Consider the following 24801-nt stretch of genomic DNA (forward strand, 5'->3'; position numbering starts at 1 on the left):
CAATTAAACGAACAGTACTCAGAACCCGATCGAACCAACTCGGAGCACAAACATCCGGAACACTCTTCACGGATATACATTCGTAATAACGATCACGGTTGATTTACAAACAACCCGTAAATCAATCCGCCATCGAGTGTCCTCTATAAATACTACACGGGTATACGTAGTATATTGATATATCGCACGACCATATAAGTGTTGTACACATGGGGTAGATATGAACGTGAATTGCGGTGATAAATTAAAAACGAAACATTCTTAAAAATTCTTTATTCATAACATATTATATACGTATATATGCATACTATTGTAATATACAAACATATATAATAACATAGTCATTGTTGTTCTTATAAGTCGATGCTATTGCTGCGTGTAAGTTGAAGATATACAATTTCATTTCAAATGCATGCATGATTAAGTATTCAAATTGTGCACAATGAATTATTACATTTTAAAATAGACACTTACATATTATTATAATTACATGTGACAAAAACTCCAATTCATTTGTTGATAGTTTGGTATTTATTTCGCATACAAGATCACTTTCAACAGTATTGTAATCATTTTGCCAACTACATGATGACAATGAGAATGTGAATCCATTTTTATTAGATTTAAAATTACATATAAAATTTAAAGTAGTGTTTCTCAATTCAATTTAACCGTTTGCCTGCAGCCGTCTTCTCTGGAAGCTTTGCGCGACAAGTCTGTAGCGCGGCTGTCTTCCATAGAATTTCTTAACTTTGCACGGGATTTTGACCCTTATATGCGCCTATTTCAACTGTTTTAAGGTTCAAAATTGGTTGAATATATTACTGAGAGTTGAATGCCATCTATTCAATTTGCTTAAAATGAATATATACCAGTCAAAATTAGTTTTTTGTGGAACCATACTGAAACCTCGTTTATGTGACGTCTCAATTATATGAAGAATGATTATTTGACAATGAAGCCAAAACTACGAGATATATTATGTATTTTATTGTTTAAAATAATTCTTTATATGTTAATTAACATATCTGGTTACTTGAGTAAATATTAAAATCTGTATTTAACGTCGAAAACTCGATTGCCAAATTCGCGAAAAAGGTGCCGCCGCGTACAGGGCTTGTTCGCTATATTTATTGCCGCGGGCAAAGGGTTAAAGTATAGAGACAAGTAAATTTGAGTTTTTTTTTATATGAAAATTTAATCTAGCACATTGAAAAATAGCAAACGTTTATAGTAAATATGAGCGATACACTTGTAGTATGAAAAGTGGCAAACTCCATATTGATATTTTTTCAATTTTAATTAAAAAACATAAGATATATATGTATATACCTGTGGCAAATTCTCTGTTTTTTTCACACAACCTTACGTACAGGATAAAAGGATATTCGGTATGTAAGTAAGGCTGTGCGACAAAAACAGGTAGAATTTCACAGCACGCCACTGATATACACATATACATATATGGAGTGAGTCATTTTGCATATTCTCCTTCCTCAAGCACATCTCAAGTATACACATGTAGCATATTTTCGTACATAAAATGATTTTTTAGGAAGCAAAATTTGAACACTACATACAAATTTGAAATACGTCAATTTAAAGTGATCTCGTCAATACAACGACATTTAAAACAATATGTACAATTCATCTCTTATAACATATGTATATAGCTTACATTTCTAAAGCTAGCACTAAACTTATCAGAGTTTCCTTAAACTTACATACATATATAATCTATCAAATACAATAAAAAAAAGAACATCATCATGAACTCTTTTCTCCGAAACATACACATGTATTCGATGCGAATCGGCAGTACGAAAATGAGATTTATAATTCAACACGAAATACAACAGTAGCCTTATTATTTCTTAACGGCGCAAACTAAATCCGAAATTATAAAAATAAATAGCCATTCCATTAAACTTTGTACACTGAAACTTATAATCTCTAGTTTTAAGTATATGTGTATACATTTTACTATACGCACAATATCATTTTATTATTATTAATATTGGAAACGTTCATTTGCGAGCGCTCTCTAGGACCGGGACGGTCCCGGAAGACAATCCTATCCGCTCAGATCGCCGTGATCGAACAGGTCCTGATCGTAAATGGCTGCTCGCACGGTTCGACCGCCAAAGTAGCGACCATTCAAAGCTTCAACAGCAGACTCGGCATCTAAAAAAACATTTAAAATGAACACAATCAGCAAACACACTTCATAAATAAAGTATTTAAATATAAAAAGGGCATATAATATAATATAGTATTACCAGACATGGACGAGAACTCGACGAATATTTTAACTATGACTTGGCCGCTGTCGACCTCCGCTCCGGGAATATCATGCTGTCGCTCGTTGTATATGATGACTCGGCTGACGGTGCCAAATTTGCTGCATTCCTCTTGGATTTCTTCCTGTAAGCTTTGATCTACGTCTTCGGGACCGACCTGTAAGTAATGTGCGTTTTGTTAGCGGTGTGTTCTCATCCACGTATTTATACGGTTATTATGTGTGTACCATATTGTTCAATATGACCACTCTGGATTCTTTGGCTCTCATCAGTCGTTGCATGACGAGATGACGTGCACTCTGTCCTTTGATGCTCATATGCTCTTGCTGGCTGAGTGTTTGGGGTTCAGCTCCGGCTAGCAATTTAAGTTGCAACTGCTCTTGTTGACGGGCTGCTTCTATGCGTCTGAAAACAATTAGAAGAAAATGCGTTTAGAAAAGATCAGAAACTGTTAGGCGATGAAATTAATATTTTTCTATAGGAAATCAGCTTCAAAATGGATTCCAATTCTCTGGATTTTGTTCTTTATTCTCATAATGCACAATATTGTCCAAACAAAAACATTATTAACGCGCTGAAGAGAGTTACAAGGCACAATTGTAGATTTAAATCATATGAAGAATTCGATTCGTTCAAGTTATGTATAGTAACAGCACCAATAGAGAGGTTCTAAAGATAAAAAATTCGGGTGTGACCAACCCATGACTTTATCTATGTATTTGAGGAATATAAGAAGGTTACAAAACAAAATTCGATATTGAACTAATAACTATGATAGCGATACAAATTGAGCGCAAATATATGGAAACTTGCACAAGACAAAAGTTCTACTTCCGGTTGTCGGATTTTGTTCAAATTTTTTTTATTATTTAAAATCAGTATAATTATTATACACATTAAATATCAAGAGGATAAAAATAATTTAAAAGGTCAAAATAAAATAATGAAATATTGTTTTAAAAAAAAATACTACTTCCGGTTTACGAATTCTGACCAAAACGTTACCAAATCTAAGTTAGTACATAAAGAATACAAATATAAATTTTCAGCTTAATACGTTCAGGGGTGTGGACAGGATCCAGGCGACAACATTTTTGACCTTTCTAAGAGGAGAAAATCCCACTTCTGGTTTATTAAATTTATTGATTTTTTTTTTATTTTCATCACATTAATACAAAAATTATACTTGGATTTTTCGTGAAGATCACACATGTTTAAGGGGTCGAAAAAAATAGTGGAAGATAAATCGAACAAGAGTAAACTGCCACTTCCGGTTTCTGAGAAAAACATAAAAAACCTCGATTCTCTAGAGTAAAACTACTACTTCCGGTTCAGATAAAAATATTTAAAAAATATAAGGTTATAGATATTATTATTTCTATTACGTGTAAAAAAAAATTTAATCCGATTTAGTTAGCGGTTTGGGAGATAATTGAATTCAAAAACTTAAAAAAAAGAGGACACCTATAAGGGGAGGTACCATTTCCGGTCAACTTAAAAATTTGAAAAAAAATTTCGTCATGTCTATAAGAATTTCAGTACCCGATACCAAGTTTTGGTCCGATAGGACTAACGGTGTTCAAAAAATCCCCAAAATACACAGACACACACACACACACACAGACACACCGACACACACACACACACACAGACAATAATTTAAATACGCTCAAAATGTAATCACTAGAGATAGGCTTTGGAACAAGGTAGTGTAACAACAACTTGCTAGCGGAAATATACAAACAAACAACGATCTTTTCTTCCACTATCAACCTAAACGAGTGCTTGCCACATTAACATTTTTTAATTAATCAGAGGGAGAATTTTCGTCCTCGCGGTTCATAGAAAATATTCAACGCTAATAATACCTGTTCATTGATTTGGTACTAATAATTACTCTGGTCATTCAGCTTGTGTTTGAAATCTTTTTTTTGAAATTTTTTTAACAATAAAACTAATGTTTTAATTAAAATACAAAAGTATGAATGTATATTGAAAATATGTACTTACTTGACGGCGTCTTGTGACGATGAATTTCCATTAGAAACCGGAGTGGCGATGGATTGATTGGTAGTTGTCGCAGCCGCTGAAGCCACAGACGCCGATGTAACTACAGAAGACGCCGAAACTATGGATGCATTTGATGTAGAAGACCCAACCAAAACAGGTCTTTGCTATACGCAAGAACCAAAAATACATATATATATAATATAATACAGTATAATAACATAAGAACCGATTTAAAGGATAAACGAATCACAAACACTAACCGGAATCGCAACACCTGGCGGTGGAATAGCGGGCGCCACGGTCGGTAGCACTCCAATACCTCCAGGCATACCTGAAGAGCAAACACCACGATTAGAACCAACGGTTGTTGACAGTGTCAACAATTCAATGCTAAAATGAATCGAAATAACCTGACAGTCCGGCAACGGGTACGCCGGCGTTCGCCGTGGTAGTGATAGAATTGGCTAGAACGATTGGCAAATTAGCGACGGTTGGAAGCCCGGCCGAGAGTCCGGCGACCCCGGGCAAGCCGGCCACTCCTGGCATCGCAGCCACACCAGGAAGTCCGGCGACACCCGGCAGAGTCGCAACACCGGGCAGTCCGGGCAAGGTGGCGACGCCTGGTAATCCGGCCACCGGTAGACCGGCGGTACCAGCTCCGAGGCCGACCGGCAACGCAGCAAGACCGGGATGCGACGATCCAACTAATTTGCTTAGACCTGAAAGATTTTCGTTCAGTTGCTAAGGTCGACGAATATACGACATAATATATAAACGATTAGACATGGTCTATTTATTGAACCATTTTCACTTGGGCGACGCCGGGTATATGGTCCTGTATTCAGTAATGTCTGAGCTTAAAATGAGATATATGATTTTACCCTGGACAAACGTATACACGTAACAAAACATTGCTAACTAATTTTGGGTAGATTTGCTCGCTACTAAAGCCAAACAATTGACGACTAAATATAAACAGTTATTGAATAATAAAGTGACCGTTATTTGTTTTAATATATTTACATCCCTTTCAAGATCATTTTTTATAACGGATCCATTGATATACATATAAGACGTTGTGCTTATAAAGAGAAACGATAAATAAAACACATTTTCAGTTTTATATTCACACTAATAATAACCTAATGAAATATCATCGCATGGGTTATGCCTATTAAATTATGCAATAAAAAAAAAATAATAATAAGTCGAAATCGAAATCGGATAATATGAAAAAATAAATGGTTCAAAACCTCGCTGAACAAAATAAACGTTACGTATTTTTTTTATATCGCGTGAAGTAAGCAATTTCGATAAATATTGACGCAAAGAAGGCATACTTCCGAAATTCAATTAAATGGATAAAAAGGTTTAGGAGTTATGTATGTTTAATTTACCCCATGTGGACGACAAAAATAGCATGTATTTGTACTGTACTGGGAGTACTGCAGCCCCGTAGCCCATATGGACGAGCCACCACTGGTCACAACTCGTTGGTACATTATATTATGTGTTATTTAGCACGCTTTTCCCGGTGTAGGCAATAAGTAGCCTAATGAAGAGTGTCGCGCGTCAAGGACCGAGAAGTATCCTGGGTTCGACACCCGCGATTTCTATTTCATTTTATTTTTTAAATATCGTTAAATCATATTTAATTGTTTAATATGAAAACAAAAAAAATGGTTCAAAGCCTCGCTAAATAAAATTATTATTACGCATTTTTTACATGGCGTGAAGTAAGCAATTTCGAGTAATATTAACAAAAAAAAAGCCTAAATGAAGAATCAACGTTAGCATAGTGGTTGAGACTCGTTGAATTCAGATATACCTATAAGAGGATATTTGTAGTTTCGCGGGTTCGACACTACGGAAAGGCCTCGACGAATGAATTTATACAAAGTTTAGGCTTTTTATCGATTTATTATGTTCGGCTAGCATTAGGACACACACACACACAGAATAGCGTCTTTATTATATATAATAATTAGTAATTTCACCCAGCTTCGCTCAGTATAATTTATAATTTAAACGGATTAAACATGGCTAATCAAATAAAAAAGTAAACATTCATTTGTTTTTTTTTTATCAACCCTTTGCCCGCGGCAATAAATAAAGCTAACAAGCCCTGTACGCGGCACCTTTTTCGCGAATTTGGCAATCGAGTTTTCGACCTTAAATACAGATTTTAATATTTACTCAAGTAACCAGATATGTTAATTAACACATAAAGTATTATTTTAAACAATAAAATACATAATATATCTCGTAGTTTTGGATTAATTGTCAAATAATCATTCTTCATAATTGTATGAAGACGTGACGTCACATAAACCAGGTTTCAGGTTCCACAAAAAACTAATTTTTCACTGGTATACATATATATTCATTTTAAGCGAATTGAATAGATGGCATTCAACTCAGTAATATATTCAATCAATTTTGAACCTTAAAACAGTTGAAATAGGCACATATAAGCCTCAAAATCCCGTGCAAAGATCAGAAATTCTATGGAAGACAGCCGCGCTACAGACTTGTCGCCCAAAGCTTCAATAGAAGATGGCCGCGGCCAAACGGTTAAATGCATGGATTTGAATCGAAAAAAATGAATATTTAACGACAGCCAATCGGAAACGAATTTGACGACAGCCAATCAGAAACACACAACGAACGGTCACTGTTTTATATACAAGTAAATAGAAATTCTACCTAGAGCCATGGCATTGCTCGCCACCGCATCCATGGCTTGTATTTTAGCTGTGGCTGCAGCTGCAGCGACGGCAGCCGCTGTCGGCATCATCGAGTTCGTCGAAGGGCCCATCAGCGCATTCGGTGGTGTTATAGCTCGACCCACCCTAATAAAGTTAACAGAAATATTATTATTAACATGATATTATCATACCCATTTAAACAATTTCAGCAGTATATGCAAGACAATACCTGAGATATTGACCGCCAAGGTCGAAGAGATTCATGGATGCGATTGCTTCAACGGCAGACTGGAGAGTTTCGTACTCGATGAAGCCGTAACCTTTGTGTTTGTGGGCCGAAGCGCCGTAAGCTAGTTTGCAATACGTGATGGGACCGAACGCTTCGAAAACGCTAAAAATCAAACAACGAGATCAATACATTGAATTCAAACACACACACTAGCTGGTTAAAGCTGTCGGAATGTTCAGATCTTATCAGCTAAAACGTCATAGTCGGACAGAGAGCGGAGAACTGCCCGTTGAAAGGCGTCTCGACGCAGTCGACTTCAACTCCCATCAATTAAGTCATCATCATACTTTCGGAATACAACGAAAATTCTTTAACTGACATATTTTTTTATAAACATACATAGTATAATCCGTTTTTTTCTATCAAAAGTTATGACACAAAATTGTGCATATTTTACTAAATAGCAAAATTCCCATTTCATTTAAAAAAATCTTTAAATATTGTAATTAACTCCAGGAATAGTTAATGCAGGTTAATAGATTTTTGTTGTATGCTGACAATATACGCATATTGTGCTTAAATAACAATACTATACTATGATATTTCATTTGAACCTTTTAATATCTTCTTCAGTTAGATCTGCGTGTATACTAGCTATGTAAATTCTATTGTAACTCTTTGCTTCTTCTTGTATTTCGTCAATTACGGCTTGCGCTTGGGGCATATTTGATGGTCTTCCGACGACTTTGATATTCCTGGAATAAACAAAAACAAACGATTCGCATTATTCCATGTGTAAAGTCAGCTCAATGGTCTTTGGAAACCTAAAAAACTAAACTAATATAAAATAATTCCTTAATAAAATTTGTAGCTAATCCAAACAAACCCTAGATAGCTACCGCCGAGGATTTCGAGTTTTGTAAAGGAGAGTTTAGACTCTCTAATATATCTTGCAACAATAAACAAAATAAGTCTATTAATGAATGTATTTTTCCAAAACTAGTTACATCTTCTTCATTGCTGTTAAAATGTAATGCTCACAATCTAAATGCCAAGCCACAATCTAAAATACTCAGAAGTTAGGGATTTCCATCGAGAAATTCTGCTATGGTTATAAATTCAGAAATTCCAGTGTAAATCAGTCTTTATAAACATTGACCCGGATTACACGACCCATGTTCAATGCATTTTTTTTTCAATCCTACCTGGAAAAGCTTAGCGGGTAGTATTCTTGTTTATTATTTACATACTCAAAATACAAAGGTTATCGGCGTATTTCAGGCTCATGGACTTGTTGGCAAAACGCCGATCGGCATTGGTCAGCATTCAAAGGGTTAATAGTAGTCTGTCTAATTGCCTACTGCAATATATTGTACAAAATCTTCTTCATACATTCCTAATTAAAACTAGAGCAAACCTTACATTTGATATATATATATTTTTAAACCATTTTAGTAGACAAAATTATAGTATATAAATATATTTACCGTCCACCAATCATAACACCGTTCATTTGCTCTAAGCTTAACTGAGCAGCCTCTGGAATCTCATACTCGACAAACGCGAATCCTTTGTGCTTCTGCGTGACGGGATCCCACGACATGTTGATGGATTTGATGGGACCGAACGGCAAGAATGACTGCCGAATTGTATCCTCTTTCAATTCGAACGATATGCTTCCGACGTAGACCCTGAAAACAATTTGCATTCGTTAGTCATTTGAAATGGGACACGTTCAGTTTCTTCATCGTTGTGTTGGGTACCTGCACATGAGTGCGAGAGCTTGCTGTCTTTGCACTTGCGTGCGTTGACTGGCCATCTGTTGTTGCTGATGCGCCAGGGTTTGCTTCATCAGCACCATTTTGATGCTCTGTTCCATGGCATACTTCTTCGCGCGTGCCACGCAGTCGGCCTGCTCCGATGTGAGACGTGGAAGGGAGCCACCCAATATGGCCGGCAAGGTCGGATTCTTCGCACCCGGACCTGAAGATTACAAATTAAAAAGGCGTGATGTATGAAATGATAAATACCAAAACACTGTGAAGAAAATACGCTTTCACTGTTGGTAAAAAACTGAGTTAAACAAAATTAAGCAAAATTGAGTTATTTAAAAAAATATCCTCTTAACTATTCAACGTATTATATCGATGGCTAGGTGCAAAGATATTGTATGTCCATTTTTGAATTTGTATCGAATTTTAAGTTTGTAGATGTTGGAATAATTCAGGTTTTTACTTTTAACCCTTTGAATGCTGACCAACGCCGATCGGCATTTTGCCAACAAGTTCATAGGCCTGGAAAATGCCGGTAGGCGTTGTATTTTGAGCATGTACAAAGTAAACAAGAATATTACCCGTTAAACCTTTACAGGTAGCATTGAAAAAAAAAGCATCGAACATGGGTCGTGTAATCTATGTCATTCATTTGTCAATGTTTATAAAGACTAATTACGCCGGAATTTATGAATTTAAAACCATTGCAGAATTTCCCGATGGAAATCCCTAACTGCTGAGTATAGGAATGTATGAAGAAGATTTTATGGATTATTTTTGTACAATATATTGCAGTAGGCAATTAGACATACTACTATTAACCCTTTGAAGGCTGACCAATGCCAATCGGCGTTTTGCCAACAAGTCCATTAGCCTGAAATACGCCGATAACCGTTGTATTTTGAGTATGTAAATAATAAACAAGAATACTACCCGCTAAGCTTTTCCAGGTAGGATTGAAAAAAAAATGCATTGAACATGGGTCGTGTAATCCGGGTCAATGTTTATAAAGACTGATTACACTGGAATTTCTGAATTTATAACCATAGCAGAATTTTTCGATGGAAATCCCTAGCTGTTGAGTATTATAGATTGTGGCTTGGCATTTAGATTGTGAGCATTACATTTTAACAACAATGAAGAAGATGGAACTAGTTTTGGAAAAATACATCTATTAATAGACTTCTTTTGCTTATTTTAAAATGGTTGCAAAATATAATAGAGAGTATAAACACACATTTACAAAAGTCGAAATCGTCGGTGGTAGTTATCTAGTGTTTGTTTGGATTAGCTACAATTTTTATTCCTGCTTTCTATTGGATTTCAAAATAATTCTAGTTGGAAATGTTGGCGAAATTTTCAGCGTGGCGGGCTTTCAACAGAAAATACGGCAGCACTCAAAGGGTTAAGGTAATTTATGTGGTATACATAAATTACCTTGAAAGGAAAAATCTGAACTATTCCAGCTTCTACAAACCTAAAATTCGATACAAATTCAAAAATGGACATACAATATCTGTCCACCAAGTCATCGTTAAACTAAAATCAGATTCAAAATCAAGTGCATAATTACACAAAGCTAATTAATCCTTAAGTGTATGTGAATGTAATGTGTAAAACAACGTCACAGCACACTTACAACACTCGGTATATTATGTATATGCAATCAGCTGAAAAGTTGAGCTCGGTTCTATCGTACGTTTTCCAAACTGACAATCAATGTTGAGAAGTAATCTTAAGATTTCAATACGTACCTGTATAAACATCGCCGACCTGCTGAAGATCATATATTGGCGTCGAAATGAAAGGTGTTTCCTGATCACCTGCACCTACAACAACCATAATACATGTTACCATAATGTTTTCAATTGAACAAAAGTAGTTTTAAAAAAACCAACTATCTAACAACCTGAATATTTCAGACAAACTTTGACTATGTTATAACCTGTCGAGACTATATAAAACAAAATCGTAAACTAACTGTATGACACAAAACCTCTAAGCGGGCAAAGAACGCGAAGACAAAAATTTATCCCAACACTGAGACATTACAGTTTCATTTAATCATTTATCGTACACACAAACCTTTCGTGTCATATTAAACAAATTATCATATTCTCAGTATCGGGTGATAATATCCAGTGTTTATTATTTGTAAATCTAGAATGAAAACCCAAATTATTAAAAAAAAAAAAAAAACAAAACTATCATTACATCGCACAAATTAAATCCAAGTAAAAATAATATGGAGTGTGATATAAAAAAAAATTATTAAATTAATAAATAAATAGTCAAAGTCAATCCATCCCAAAGTTGCATTCATTATAAATGTGGCATGTACTAAAATGTGACTTTTTTTGTACATTTTTGTTATCCCTGGTGAGCGGCGCAGGCGGACAGTGTGATCGAGGGGAGCGGACGCCCACCTTCAGCCGTCCTACCAACACAAGAGCAAAACAAAAAAGACCTAATCAATAATAAAATACATCATAAGTTGCAACTGGTCACAATAGGACCATTTCGTAAGATATTACATTTCGAAAATTAATATTTCAAATAATCCCTCCCAAAAAATAAAACAAAAGAAATGTATGAAGAAAAAAAACAAAAAAACATCACGTGCATTTCATTCAAATGACTACACATTAATTGCTCAATGCTTCTCTTATACAAGATATATATGTACACAATAAATAAAATTTAAAAATATCACTACACGATCAAGTCTGATCGTTGCTAGTGAAAGTGTCCATATTTTATTTCGATCGAATTAATTTCATTAGGCCGATTTTTTTTTTGTTAGAATCAAAATCAGTATGATTTACAAAATGGCGTCCCTATCAGAGAAATGTTATAATAATAGAAGCGCCCTTTGGAATACATGTCTCGTTTCATTAGTAAGCAATAAACAATATTGTACGCGTATGCGCATGCTAACTGTCGCCAAGACGCTTTCATGAAAACTTTCATATACGACGTTAATTGAATAATATGTTACTTAAATGATCAATTTACTTATAAAAATGTATCCCATGTTGTTAAGCGCCACCAAAAGAAATGTTTTTACATTTATTTAAAAATAATTTTTACATTTCTCTGGTGCCACCCCTGAAATTTTATGTAGAATGCGGGCGATCGCCATGACACTTTTAAAAACTGTCACAATACGATGTTAATTGAATAATATGTTACTTGAATGAACAATTTACTTTGCACTTGCCCGTTGCCCTTGCCCAGAGAAGTTTTTATCGGACATACGTCGACCACCAAGCATCAAATGACGGGCTGAAAACCAGACTGGTACAAGTGACATTTTTAAAAAAGGCTGGTTTAAGTGCTAAAATAATAGCATATATAAAATGCTATTATTTTAACACTTAAACCAGCCTTTTTTAAAAATGTCACTTGTACCAGTCTGGTTTTCAGCCCGTCAAATACGACTGATGCTAACATTATTTAGGATTGTCTGCGGACAATCATCACTTGACAACAACATAACGCCTAAAGACACTTCTATTATTATAAAATTTTCTGGTCCCTATACAGAAAAATGTTATTATAATAGAAGTGGCTTTAGGCGTCATATTGTTGTCAAGTGAGGAATGTCCACGGACCTTTTCAAATAATTTCAGCGTCAGTCGTGTTTGATGTTTGGTGCTCGACGTATGTCCAATAAAAAATTCTCTATTTGTTTATATTACTCGCAAGACGGGCAAGTGCATCGTTAAAAATTGCACAATGCATTCAAAAACACACAATAAACAACACGGGATACATTTTTTTTTATAAGTAAATTGATCATTCAAGTAACATATTATTCAATTAACATCGTAGTGTGACAGTTTTTAAAAGTGTCATGGCGATCGCCCGGATTCTACATAAAATTTCAGGGGTGGCACCAGAGAAATGTAAAAACATTTCTTTTGGTGACGCCGAATACTCAATTATATTAATGACCAATTATTCAAGTTAAATTAAATATAAACATCGTTCATTTTATATTACACATATTTTTGTTGAAACTATACATACATTACACGTTAATTTAAGAGTTCCCAAGGACAGACAAATACAAAAAAAGTGGATAAAAATAATCCGCCAATTGAGAAAAGAAACGGATTGGCTACTAACGCCCAACACCACCATATACTCAAATTTTAAATAAATCTATATCAATGTGTATGTGATGACCCTGATTCTATTCTGTGCGTTGTAGCGAATATATGCGTAGTTATGAGACGGAACGCTTATTATTTTGACACAGGTAATTAATTGGTAAAGGCACTTCTATTATGACAACATTTCTCTATCCCTATACGTTTCACACATGAATCGAGGCAAACTGAATATATTGAAAAAGTTTCAGAAAATGAAAGCATTTAAATAACTGAATAACAATTTTCTTGAGACATTTGGCTTTTTATAATCGATATCTGGCATTTTAAGTAATCGGCTACTTGTGGCATTTCAAATAGCTATAGCAATATGAGTACCTACATATACACGGCCAGAAAATACATAAAAAAAACTAGATTTTGTGCTTCCGTTATCAGTTTATATTGCAGTTAATTAAACATTCTATTAACACTTTGCTAGCGGGTCACGAGAATTCGCGTGTTTACATGGTCTATGTTTAACCCTTTGCCCGCGGCACCAATTTCGCGAATTTGGCAATCGAGTTTTCGACTTTAAATACAGATTTTAATATTTACTCAAGTAACCAGATATGGTAATTAACACATAAAGTATTATTTCAAACAATAAAATACATAATATATCTCGTAGTTTTGGCTTATTGTCAAATAATCATTCTTCATACAATTGAGACGTATCGTCGCCATTGTTCACAACAGACGTGACGTCACATAAACGAGGTTTCCGTATGGTTCCACAAAAAACTAATTTTGACTGGTATATATTCATTTTAAGCAAATTGAATAGACGGCATTCAACTCTCAGTAATATATTCAACCAATTTTGAACCTTAAAACAGTTGAAATAGGCGCATATAAGGCTCAAAATCCTGTGCAAAGTTCAGAAATTCTATGGAAAACAGCCGCGCTACAGACTTGTCGCCCAAAGCTTCCATAGAAGACGGCCGCGGGCAAACGGTTAAACTGCGGGTCCCGAGAAGACTTGTGTTCTTAAAATATTTTAAACAACGACATCTCTGTAACTGAATATATGTATATATAAATGATAAAATAGGAATCTGTTCTATATATTTCTTCTCGTAGAACCATTTAAACTCTTAAAATGTTCAATATACATATGTCACACCCGTTTATTTCAATCTTTTCCGTGTTTCTTCCCATTTCACCCCAAAATGAAATCTACATATAGTTTTTCGTAAGACCTCCACCTTTTCAGTACTTTTGGTTGCTTTCGTGATTTTCAATTTTAATTAATCCTTTACGATTTTTAGCGAGTATTAAAAATAGGTTACACGACAATTGGTGCAAGTCCAAAAGGTTCAACGACAAAATGTACCCGAAAATTAGTGCACTGACAAAATGTACCCGCGACAAAATGTTCACGCGAAAAAATGTCCACGGAAATAATGTTCAAGCGACAGAATGTTCAAAAATCCTAAATTTTTAAAGTTAATTATAAATTATTATTATTTTTCAATTTAAATAAGTAAATATTGGATACGGTTGAGAACCCCTAACATTTAAACTAATTCAATGACATCTTAAAATGATATTCAATGAGACACAATGACATTCGCTTAAAATGTAATTGTTCAATTTAAATAAGAATATGTTGGTGCGGTTGAGAACACCTGTAATTTATTACTAATTTAATAACATCCGCGATCTATACTATAAAAAAGTACCATATACATCGATAAATATAATACAATAAAAAGTTACTTTTTCCATTAAAATAGGAAAATTTAGGATTTTTGAACATTATGTCGCTTGAACATTATTTCTGTGGACATTTTGTCGCGTGAACATTTTGTCGCGGGTACATTTTGTTGCGTGAACATTTTGTCGCGGGTGCATTTTGTCAGTGCACTAATTTTCGGGTACATTTTGTCGTTGAACTCTTTGGACTTGCACCAATTGTCGCGTCCCCTTAAAAATAATCTGCCTATCAGGAGGCCGCGCGATCTACCCGCATGCAAAGCGTTAACATACTGCAATTTGAACTTTTTAAGTAGACATTATCGATTAAGTTTAAGCGCTTCTCGCTTGGTATTTAATATACTAGATAAATTTTCATAATATTTAAATGTGCACAGAAATTCTAATTGTAAAGCCCGTAAAATTGGGTAACATTATGGTCAGCAAAAACACATAAAAAAAAAACTGCCCCTTCTTATAGGATACATTGACGTAGTAATACGTTAATAAAGACGTTAAGCCACCATCGTATGTTTAAGATTATGAATTATCTTTGGTATAAATTGTATACTGAATTAAAAATCGTCCGAGGCAGTAAACTAAACTAAAATCTAGAACCGAGCCAAACGTTTGCACGGAACATTTCAAACTTAACACGTCACGTCAGTCGTCTTGAGCGTCCGCAAAAGGAAAATAAAACGGTTCAACTTAAAAAATAACTTAAGAATACGTCGGATTTCCCTGAAACATAAGAAAATAAAAGTGATGCGACACGGCGGCCGCGTCGTCAACCTGAAACATAAAGCAGAAACAGTCGCGACAAAAGACAATAATATCTGAAAAGTGAGAAAAAGCTCCGCAACGACGACGGTGACGACAGTAGTCGGAACGTGTCGGCTCGTAGACGACAGCCGCGAAAACCACACACACACACACCCCGGCCATGAAGAAATCACACACAAAGACTTATATGTGACTGAAAGCATTAAATAATAAAAAAATTACATTTGTCGAGACCCAAAAATACATACAATAATACTACACAATCTAAAACTTACCATTGTTACGTACGTACAAAGGTCATCTCTTCAATTAAGTACCATTTAAATATAAACTGATCCTTGTTAATAGAATGATAATATATATATCAACCTATTGAACACAATCAAAGCATTTTTTGAGTCAGTAAACGTGGTCATCACTGACAAGTTAGACTAGTGCTACTCAAACTTTTTCAGTTGGCGGACCAGCGTCATATTTTTAAATAAAAAATTTATATATGAATGAGTGAAAATTTGCTCATATAACAAATAATAATAATATTAAATATAAGAAGTAAAATTTATTTTATTGAATTATTTTATTATTTTATTTTATTCAAAGAAGTACAATATCTATAAATCATATATGTACTAAGACAAAGATTAAAAATGAAAATGAAAAAAAAAAACTAATGAGACATGAGCTTGTTTGTTATTAGATAAATACGAGTAAATACTAGTACGAGCTTTTAGCTCGCAATTTTACCGATTTAAAATTCAGCACACTTCCAATTAACCCTTTTAAACGAAAACAAAAAATATTGTGGCCAGAACGATATCCCAATAAACATGTTTCAATAGAAAATATTGAATATAAAATAGTATTAATAGTGGAAAAAAATCCCAAGTGAAAATACGTACTTTTGACTTTTGATTTAAACTGGACTAAAATATTGGCAAATTGGTCAAATATTGTTTCCATTTATCCAGGGAACAAATGCACCAGCCGAAGGATTTTTTAATTTGATGAACAATATATAGTCCAGTGATAAAACGAAATTTGATTTTGATAGTCGAAATATGATTTTTTTAAGTGGAATTTTATTTAATTCTCATATAAAGACAATTTAATATATTATCCCTATTAATTCAATTCAGATTCGTGTAAATAGGAGTAAATACTAGTATGAGCTTTTTTAAAATTTAGCACACTTCCAAATAACCCTTTTCAACAAAAACAAAAAATAGTGTGGCCAGAACATTATCCCAATAAACATGTTTCAATAGAAAATACGTACTTTTGACTTTTGATTTGAACTGGACGACTACTTAGAGAGATTTGAAAGCTGAAAAGTACTACAAATAAAAGATAAAATACCCGACTATAGAATCCAATATTCATTTTGAACAGGAAATTGACAGATTTTGAGACATCAACCGAACAACACCAAGATATAGAAAAATCGCGCGATTTAAAAAACACATATCTCCGAATCTCGAGCCAATCAACATTTTTCATTACCAGATTCGTGTTCAGTGGGCATAGATCTATAAGAAAAGTCATATTTTGTCTCTGAACCAAAAAAAAAGTCGTCATTTGTCGAACAGTATAGTCGTTTATAATCCGCGCCTATATCTTGGCATAGTATCCCGAATAATCTCGAGTTTGTAGGGCTTGTCTTTATATCATTTATTATATATAATGGATGAGATGATGCAACGTTATCATAAGATTATATTTTAATTTTTTATTTACTTCTTTGTGCACGGACCGGCTACCGCCGGTACACGTACCAGTACTGGACTGCGGACCATAGTTTGAGTAGCACTGGGTTAGACCATCTTTCCAACAGGTTGCATTCCGAAGCGTCAACGTACATATATTGTTAATGTACATATGTAAACGATTCTTACTTCAAAATGACCTTTGTACTAAAATATATCTTCAATATTTCACGTATGTAATGTACATATACTCACATCATCGTACGACTTTATATAATACAAAAGGTTTAACCGAAAAGGGTCGAAATATATATATCGTTCGAATAGATTAAAAAATCAATTAAATTTTGTGAAATATATCATACGATTAATATATATATATATAATAATAGCATGCATTTTCGAGAGCGCGTTCGGTTTAACGGCGTTTTAATTGTTTGTTCGTTTTTATTTATTGTTTTGGCATTGTTGAAGAGGACGCAGCCGCGGTCTTCGTACGCGTGCACAGCCACATCAGATCACAGCCGCTGGAACATCTCAAGCAGACCACAAAATCCTATATTAATAATGAGATGTAACAAATGCAATTTTATAACCTACATAGTAGTGATCGAAAACATCGACACTGATATAAACCAGTATTAATTTTATCATCATTTTTTTTCTTTTGCTTAACAATTCATTATTACCCTGAAACGTTTCGTACAATACATGAAGTTTTAACTTGATTACACATAATTGGGTTTAATTTATTAATGTAAGAAATTAAAAAATGCTCAAATTGTAAATATTTACCGAATGTGCGCTTATTATTAAATAAGTAATTACATACTAGGTGAAATATATAACGGCAAAGACAAACACTTGCCTTCGACCACTGATGGAACAACTGCTTTCGACGTCGACGGTATCTCCAATGGACAGTTTTGCGTGACCATTGTGTCGTCTTCCATCTGCAAGTAGAAAAATAAAATCAATATACATACATGTAGGGTTGGGATTGAACGAGTTGCTGATGTAAAGGGTATGGCTGAGAAAGATTGTTATGGGGATGATGACTGAGGGGGTGAAAGGGGCAGAGATGTAAGCAACAGTAGCAGTTAGACTAGAACTCCTAGCGGTCGGCCGTCAAGCCACCGCCTGTATCGTTATAATAAGACTACGGATACAGACCTTGCTTTTTCCAGGAATCGGGGCGGTTTAGCTCTGTTTACAAAGCTAGAGTGCAAAAAAAAAAGTTCGGCGAATCTTTAGCAAAGCATTTACAACAATTGAACAATGGACGGCACGCTGTGGGTCCGGTGTCTAGTTATAATAAACAAGATGACTGAAAAACGGGTCTACCTCACGGGACCAAAAGTGAAAAGCCCGAAAACGCAAAGATCGAAAAATCAAAAAAAAAGGTTGCATGGTAAACGGTACTATATATATATATATTTGGGGGACCGAAAAGTAATCAAAAAAATATTCCCAAATTCCCTATCTGCAATTTTCCTGTGACAAAGATGATCCTGAACTATATAGACCATGGACAGCCAATCTTCAACGATAATTCCTCGGTGGTTTCACGAGGATCTGATTCCACCATTGACGTCGGGATATCATCATCTAATTTTTGAGCTCTTCTTTTCGTCCAATCTCCTTGATGTCCCTATTCCTATTTTTAAATTGTTTATACCATTGATGACACTTTTTATTATTTTATTAAGAGGGCTGGACAGCAGCGCCTTGTCCATACAAACGTACTATACTTCTCCCTTCCTCAATTATGGCACTAGAGAAATTATTTATTTAATATGCTATGGATATCCACCATTGGGGTGCATCTATCGTTTTATTTTTTTGATTAATTATCTTTTATATGAGCTAGGAGCCGCCAAACATCTATAAAATCGCCTCTTTTTTACACCCACGAAACGAGTCCAGCGTGCTTATTTAACGGTCGATTTTTAAAAAAATACGCCGATAGATACACAGAAAGTATCTTTCTCATACCGATGATGAAATTTTTTTAAAAATTGGTCCAGTTTTGGAGGAGAAAATAGTAGAATACGAAACCTCGATTTTGTCAATTTAAAATACGTTTTATCTGGTCGAAGCGCATCTGTCGCATTCACTCAATATATATATATATATATTGATATATATTGTCGCATTCACTCAATATATACATACACTCAATATATATATCGAAGAAAGGAACGGTAACAAAATTAAGGTTTCAGGTGTACAGCCCTCTTAAGTATTGTTGATTGTTTTCACTGCTTCGTTTGCTTTCATTACTTGGTCTAACATAAACAGCATAAAATGACGCAAGTGCCCTTCCTCTATTATTGGTCTCAACATCCTTCCTCAGGTGGAAATTCTTCTTTTTTAACAAAAACAATAAATTTACAACAATAACTTCAACATAATAACAAAACTTAAGTGTCTACTGGACCGTATCTCAACACAAACTGACTGCGAAAGAGCTCGTTGAAAAATTTTGATTACTTTTCGGTCCCCCTAATATAATATATATATGAGTGACATGCGGTGAAATTATCTCTCTTTTTGTCATACAGCCTTGTTTAATGTGCGCGCGCAGAATACGGTAGGAAAAGCCTATTCCTCTTGTTCCTGTTGTATCCTGCTCGCGCAAATTAAGTGAGGATGTACGACGGGGGAGAGAGATTTTTACCCCACGCCACTGATATGTATACTAGTCGTTTTTCATATGTATGCATGGTAAACGAACATTTTCGACTTTTTAACATTCGGTGCGGTGACGGTCACCCCTGAAAAACGCACGTGTTTGGTCTTCACCTCGCCCGCCACATCCCAACCGTGGTCCTGGACAGTGCTATCTGCCATGATTTATACCACATACATATATATTTATGACAATGCGCATTGGAGAAGACACCCCATTATCCCACCTCCACCTCCTTCGAGTGCTCGAATGCGTACACCAGAAGTGGCGTAGCAAAGAAGCGGGGCGATGAGGGTATCGAAGCCCCGGGTGCACCAACTTTGAGGGCGCCGTGAAGGCAAAATATATTTCTTTATTTGTTTAATTATTAGCCAGCAGTATGGCTCCTTCTGTGTGTTTTCAGCATCCTTCTGTATGGAACAGAAGCATAGACCCTGACGGATGCCACATGCAAAAAACTAGAGGCATTTGAGATGTGAACATACAGAAGGATGCTGAGAATCTCATGGATGGCGCGTCGTACCAATGCCGAGGTGCTTGCCCTGATGGGAAAACATGTCGAAGTGCTCAAAAGTGTGAAAAGGCGTAAATTGGAGTACTTCGAATATGTGATGTGGAACGAAAAATACGATCTCCTGCGCCTAATAATCCAGGGGAAAATCGTAGGCCAACGCAGTCGGGGCAGGCGGAAAACATCATGGCTAAAGAATCTTCGGCAGTGGTACGGCCCCAGCACCCGAGCATTATTCCGAGCAGCAATGGACAAAATAAGAATGGGACATCTAGTTGCCGACGCTCTAGGAGGACATGGCACATGAAGAAGAAGAAGAAGTATGGCTCAGTGGTTGCGTTTAAGTTTAGCACCGAGAGATTACCGGGTTCGATCCTGTGCTAGGCTATAATTAGCTGGTCAGACTTGGATTTTTGTGACTCCGAATCAATCATTTCCTATCAGAGTTTGCCATATTATCTGATTTCATTGTGGAAACGGTTCCTCCTTCAAATTGGCAAAAACCATCCTAACTGCTATGTCACAAATATCTGAATTTGATTTATGTACAATATGTAAAAAAAATATGTACAGATTTCTCTATGGATTAATTCATTAATTAATCAATTGTTAATTTCGTGTTCTTCGCCCTCTCGAAATACAGCGATTTATGTAATAAAAAAAAATGCTGCAATGTTTGAATAATTAATTGTCTGGGAAGGCACATTGGGGTTTACTTGTTAGGCCTTCCTGGTATATATTTATGTAAAATAATAATAATATATATATATATGTGTGTGTGTAGAAAAGATTTTTGAAGATGTGAGGTAAACGGATTATTGCGCAAATTGCGTTCACGCGCACGACAATCGTTGCCACAAAAATCGCGAATACGAAATATCTGGCACTCGAGTTCTTGTTAGTACAATATTTCGACCGCAAGGGTTGTGCATGCTGAAACTGCTAGCGACAATAGCCTCGGGGGTGGTTCGTGTATCAATTCCTTCCCAAAAACACTCATTAAAATATCACTGGGCGTAGCATATATACATAGAAATAGCTCAAATACCCATTTCTTGTTTCTAAGAGCAACTTTTACTGTGCGGTTTTAAGATTTCGTTAAAACAGACTCTCACCCTACACTTGAAACCCTTTAATCAAAATATAACATATCCAGAAACTTGTCAAATTCCCTCACGAATGAACTTTCGCTCATCAGATATGCATGTTTGCAGTAACTTATTCTCTGATATAACTTATGCGATACCCATTTCCAAACAACTACATATAATAGCCATAAATATACTTGGCAACCAAAAAAATCAGATATTACAATAGTGTGCAATTTAAAAATGTATACTCTCTAAATGTAATTCCAAGTCGTTGTATTCCTATTTATTATATTACAAAATATTACATAAAACGGACGATTGCTTACAAAGAATTTATTTTTATATTGTACCAGCTGAACCGGGCATGCGTTGCAATTCCACAACAAGGCATACAATTCCCGTTCTAGTTTCTCGATAAGTGAATTCTTCAGTTTCAAATTAATACTTAATAATCAAATTAAACTACAGTAATGATAATTTGTCGGAAGAAAGCGGGCAGCAAACACATTTGAAATTATTCAATCGTTTATTTATTTTACCCTAACAACGCAGGTGGAGACGCGAAAACATTTGAAATTATTGCTTTGCAATGCCACTCATTTCCGTTTTTGAAACCATCGCGGACATACACACAATAACTCCTGTAAGATTCATCGCAATGGTATAGGAACGCATACATGACAGACAAACATTGATTTTTATGTGTATATATCAGCGGTTTCCAAACTGGGAGGCGCGCCTCCCTGGGGAGGCGCGGGCTATTGCCAGGGGGGGCGCCAAAACTTTTTAATAAAAAAATAATTTTCATACCGTAATATCTACAAATAAATAAAACTTCATATCGTAGCTTAACAGTAAAAATTCAATGCATGAATGTTTATTTTTATTTTTCTTTAATTTTTATATACACATTTAATTAGCAACCCTTCAAGAAGAAAACCAACATAAAGAGGCACATTTGTGGACGAACGATAATTTTATTGTTAATCTTGCCTATTTGGTTGAAATTTTTGGAAAATTGAGCGGTTTAAATAAATCAATGCAGGGATCACAAATACATCCACTTGTTCAAAAAGACAAAGTAAAAGCTTTCATTAAAAAGTTGAAGTTATGGAAATCAAATTTACAAAAGAATGAGTTGGATATGCTTTCACTTTCCAAAGATTTCTGGGCCACAGCCAATATTAAAGAAGGTAAAAATCGTTTTATTGACCACTTGGATGGTTTAGTGCTGCATTTTTCCAATTATTTCAAAGACCTCGATTTCTCAAAGTTTTTGTGGATACAGATTCCATTTAACTACAATGAAGAAGACGAATTCGAGCTGACAACCATCGAAAAAGAAAAATTGATAGAATTATTATGCGATAGCTCACTAAAACAAAAGTTTCAAAATGAAACCATAATTAAATTTTGGATGAATCTTAGTGGAGAGTATGAATCTTTGTATTGCAAAGCAATGCAAGTGCTTCTACCGTTTGTAACGTCTTATTTAAGCGAAACGGGCTTTTCGGCACTAGCTGCAATGAAAACCAAATATCGAGCCAGGTTAATATCCGAAAAGGAGTTACGAGTGGCACTCTCCATATTGCCCCCAAGATTTGATAAAACTTTGTGCCAATAAACAACAACATCCTTCACATTAAATTTTGATGTGTTAGATGTAGTTTAATTAGTAATTTAATATAAAAATAAATATACGTGTTCGTATAAATTTATGTTATAGCAAAACCTTTTTATTATTCTGTCTATTGTAGTGTTCAGTATTTTTTTTTAAATAAAGGTTTATTATTTAAAACGGGTCTATATTATTATATCTATTAAAAATAAAAGGTAGGGAGGCGCGGAAAAAAAATTTTTTTTTAGGGAGGCGTAGTAGCATAAAGTTTGGAAACCGCTGGTATATATAGAAGATAGATAAATAAAAAATTACTCGTATGGGTTGATTCCATTCGAAACTACATCTAATTTAATACATATTATTATTGAATCACAAATATTTAAAAATATATACATATGCATATATAATAATAAACAAATATTTGACTATACAAATTATGCGTAGTATTTTTCAATTCGTCTGAATGTATATGAAATTAGGTTATGTTACATCTACTGTATATGGGGCAATAGTAAAAGTTATTCCAAAAGGGTGCCGATTGGTTTACATTGCATTAGTTGTCATTGGAAATTGGGCCGAAGCGTTCGAATGGATTGAATTTCATACATAAAGATGGGTAAATGGGTGGATTGATCAAGCGAACGTCGATTGTAGATATGTACAATACAATACACATATGTACGAATGGATTGGAATGGTGTGGGAGGCGCGGAGCGGCGCGCATGCGCTTCCGTCTCCAAATCCTCCCACTCGAGGAAGTGGCTGTGGCTGTGGTGTGACGTCACGCACCTGGTCTGCAGTCCCGTTCATGTGGATGTGGAGATGTGATCTGGAGATTCGCAACGGCGCCAACAAAAGCTCTATCAACCGCTCACCGGCCGATGCAACTGACAGCTGCCTCACGCCGCGTATTGCACGCTCGCCAACTTTGTACACCCACTGCTGCCAACACCAGCGCGCACCACGCCTTTGGGAATAAAATAACTAGGGTAAGGGGAAACCATAATTATAGAATAACATAGATGAGTTAGTCCATAAAAAAATTGCCTGGAGAAAGTGTCGTCACTAACTGAGAGGCGTTGGGGGGGTTTAACTAAGCGGGGAAGTGATGAAAAAAAGGAAGGAACTGTGGCGGCTCGCTTATACGACATGGTAGAGTTTGGTTGCCTTCCTGCGAGTGGGGACCAACTCGGCTGGGTTCGGAGAGCCGCTACTCACTCTGCCTTTAGCTGTCATATAATAAACACGTGCATTAACATGCCAGTCGTCTCATTCGTTCATCCCCCATAGAACCATAGATATATAATCGGTCTCCGTGACGAGACAGAATGTTAAATTACAGAAAACGCAAATATCGGAAGGCTAAGATCGAAAATCGAAAGATCTTAAGTCGAAAGATCAAAAAAAAGGGTGCATGGTAAACGGTACATACTCACTTAATTTGCGCGAGCAGGATACAAAAGGAACAAGAGGAACAGGCTTTTCCTCCCGTATTAATATGCGCGCGCAAAATACGCATGTTTCTCTTG

General features: G+C 35.3%; 1 protein-coding gene across 1 annotated transcript; it reads right to left on the reverse strand.

The window, feature by feature from the left end:
• Positions 1–256: 256 nt before the first annotated feature.
• Positions 257–24181, reverse strand: hfp (Poly(U)-binding-splicing factor hfp). Its single transcript, XM_077432248.1, has 14 exons — positions 24062–24181; positions 18226–18310; positions 10774–10848; positions 9011–9230; positions 8735–8938; positions 7862–8002; positions 7248–7409; positions 7017–7162; positions 4721–5029; positions 4571–4641; positions 4311–4474; positions 2528–2705; positions 2280–2457; positions 257–2184 (listed from the first exon to the last, which is right to left on the reverse strand). The coding sequence occupies exons 1-14, from the start codon at positions 24080–24082 to the stop codon at positions 2075–2077; spliced, it is 2064 nt and encodes a 687-aa protein (XP_077288374.1). The 5' UTR covers positions 24083–24181; the 3' UTR covers positions 257–2074.
• Between the last annotated feature and the right edge of the window lie 620 nt (positions 24182–24801).

Source organism: Arctopsyche grandis, chromosome 6, assembly GCF_051622035.1.
Source record: "Arctopsyche grandis isolate Sample6627 chromosome 6, ASM5162203v2, whole genome shotgun sequence".
Classification (NCBI taxonomy): Eukaryota; Metazoa; Arthropoda; class Insecta; order Trichoptera; family Hydropsychidae; genus Arctopsyche; species Arctopsyche grandis.

What these genes read in the sequence shown, in the direction of transcription:
- hfp (XM_077432248.1), bottom strand. Translation starts at nt 24,082, where the DNA reads ATGAACGGGACTGCAGACCAG. An exon ending in GAGCAATGCCATGGCTCTAG is followed by an intron (nt 5,030 to 7,016) that starts GTAGAATTTCTA and finishes AAAATCTTTCAG; the next exon opens with GTCTAAGCAAATTAGTTGGA. An exon ending in CGCCAGGTGTTGCGATTCCG is followed by an intron (nt 4,475 to 4,570) that starts GTTAGTGTTTGT and finishes TCTTGCGTATAG; the next exon opens with CAAAGACCTGTTTTGGTTGG.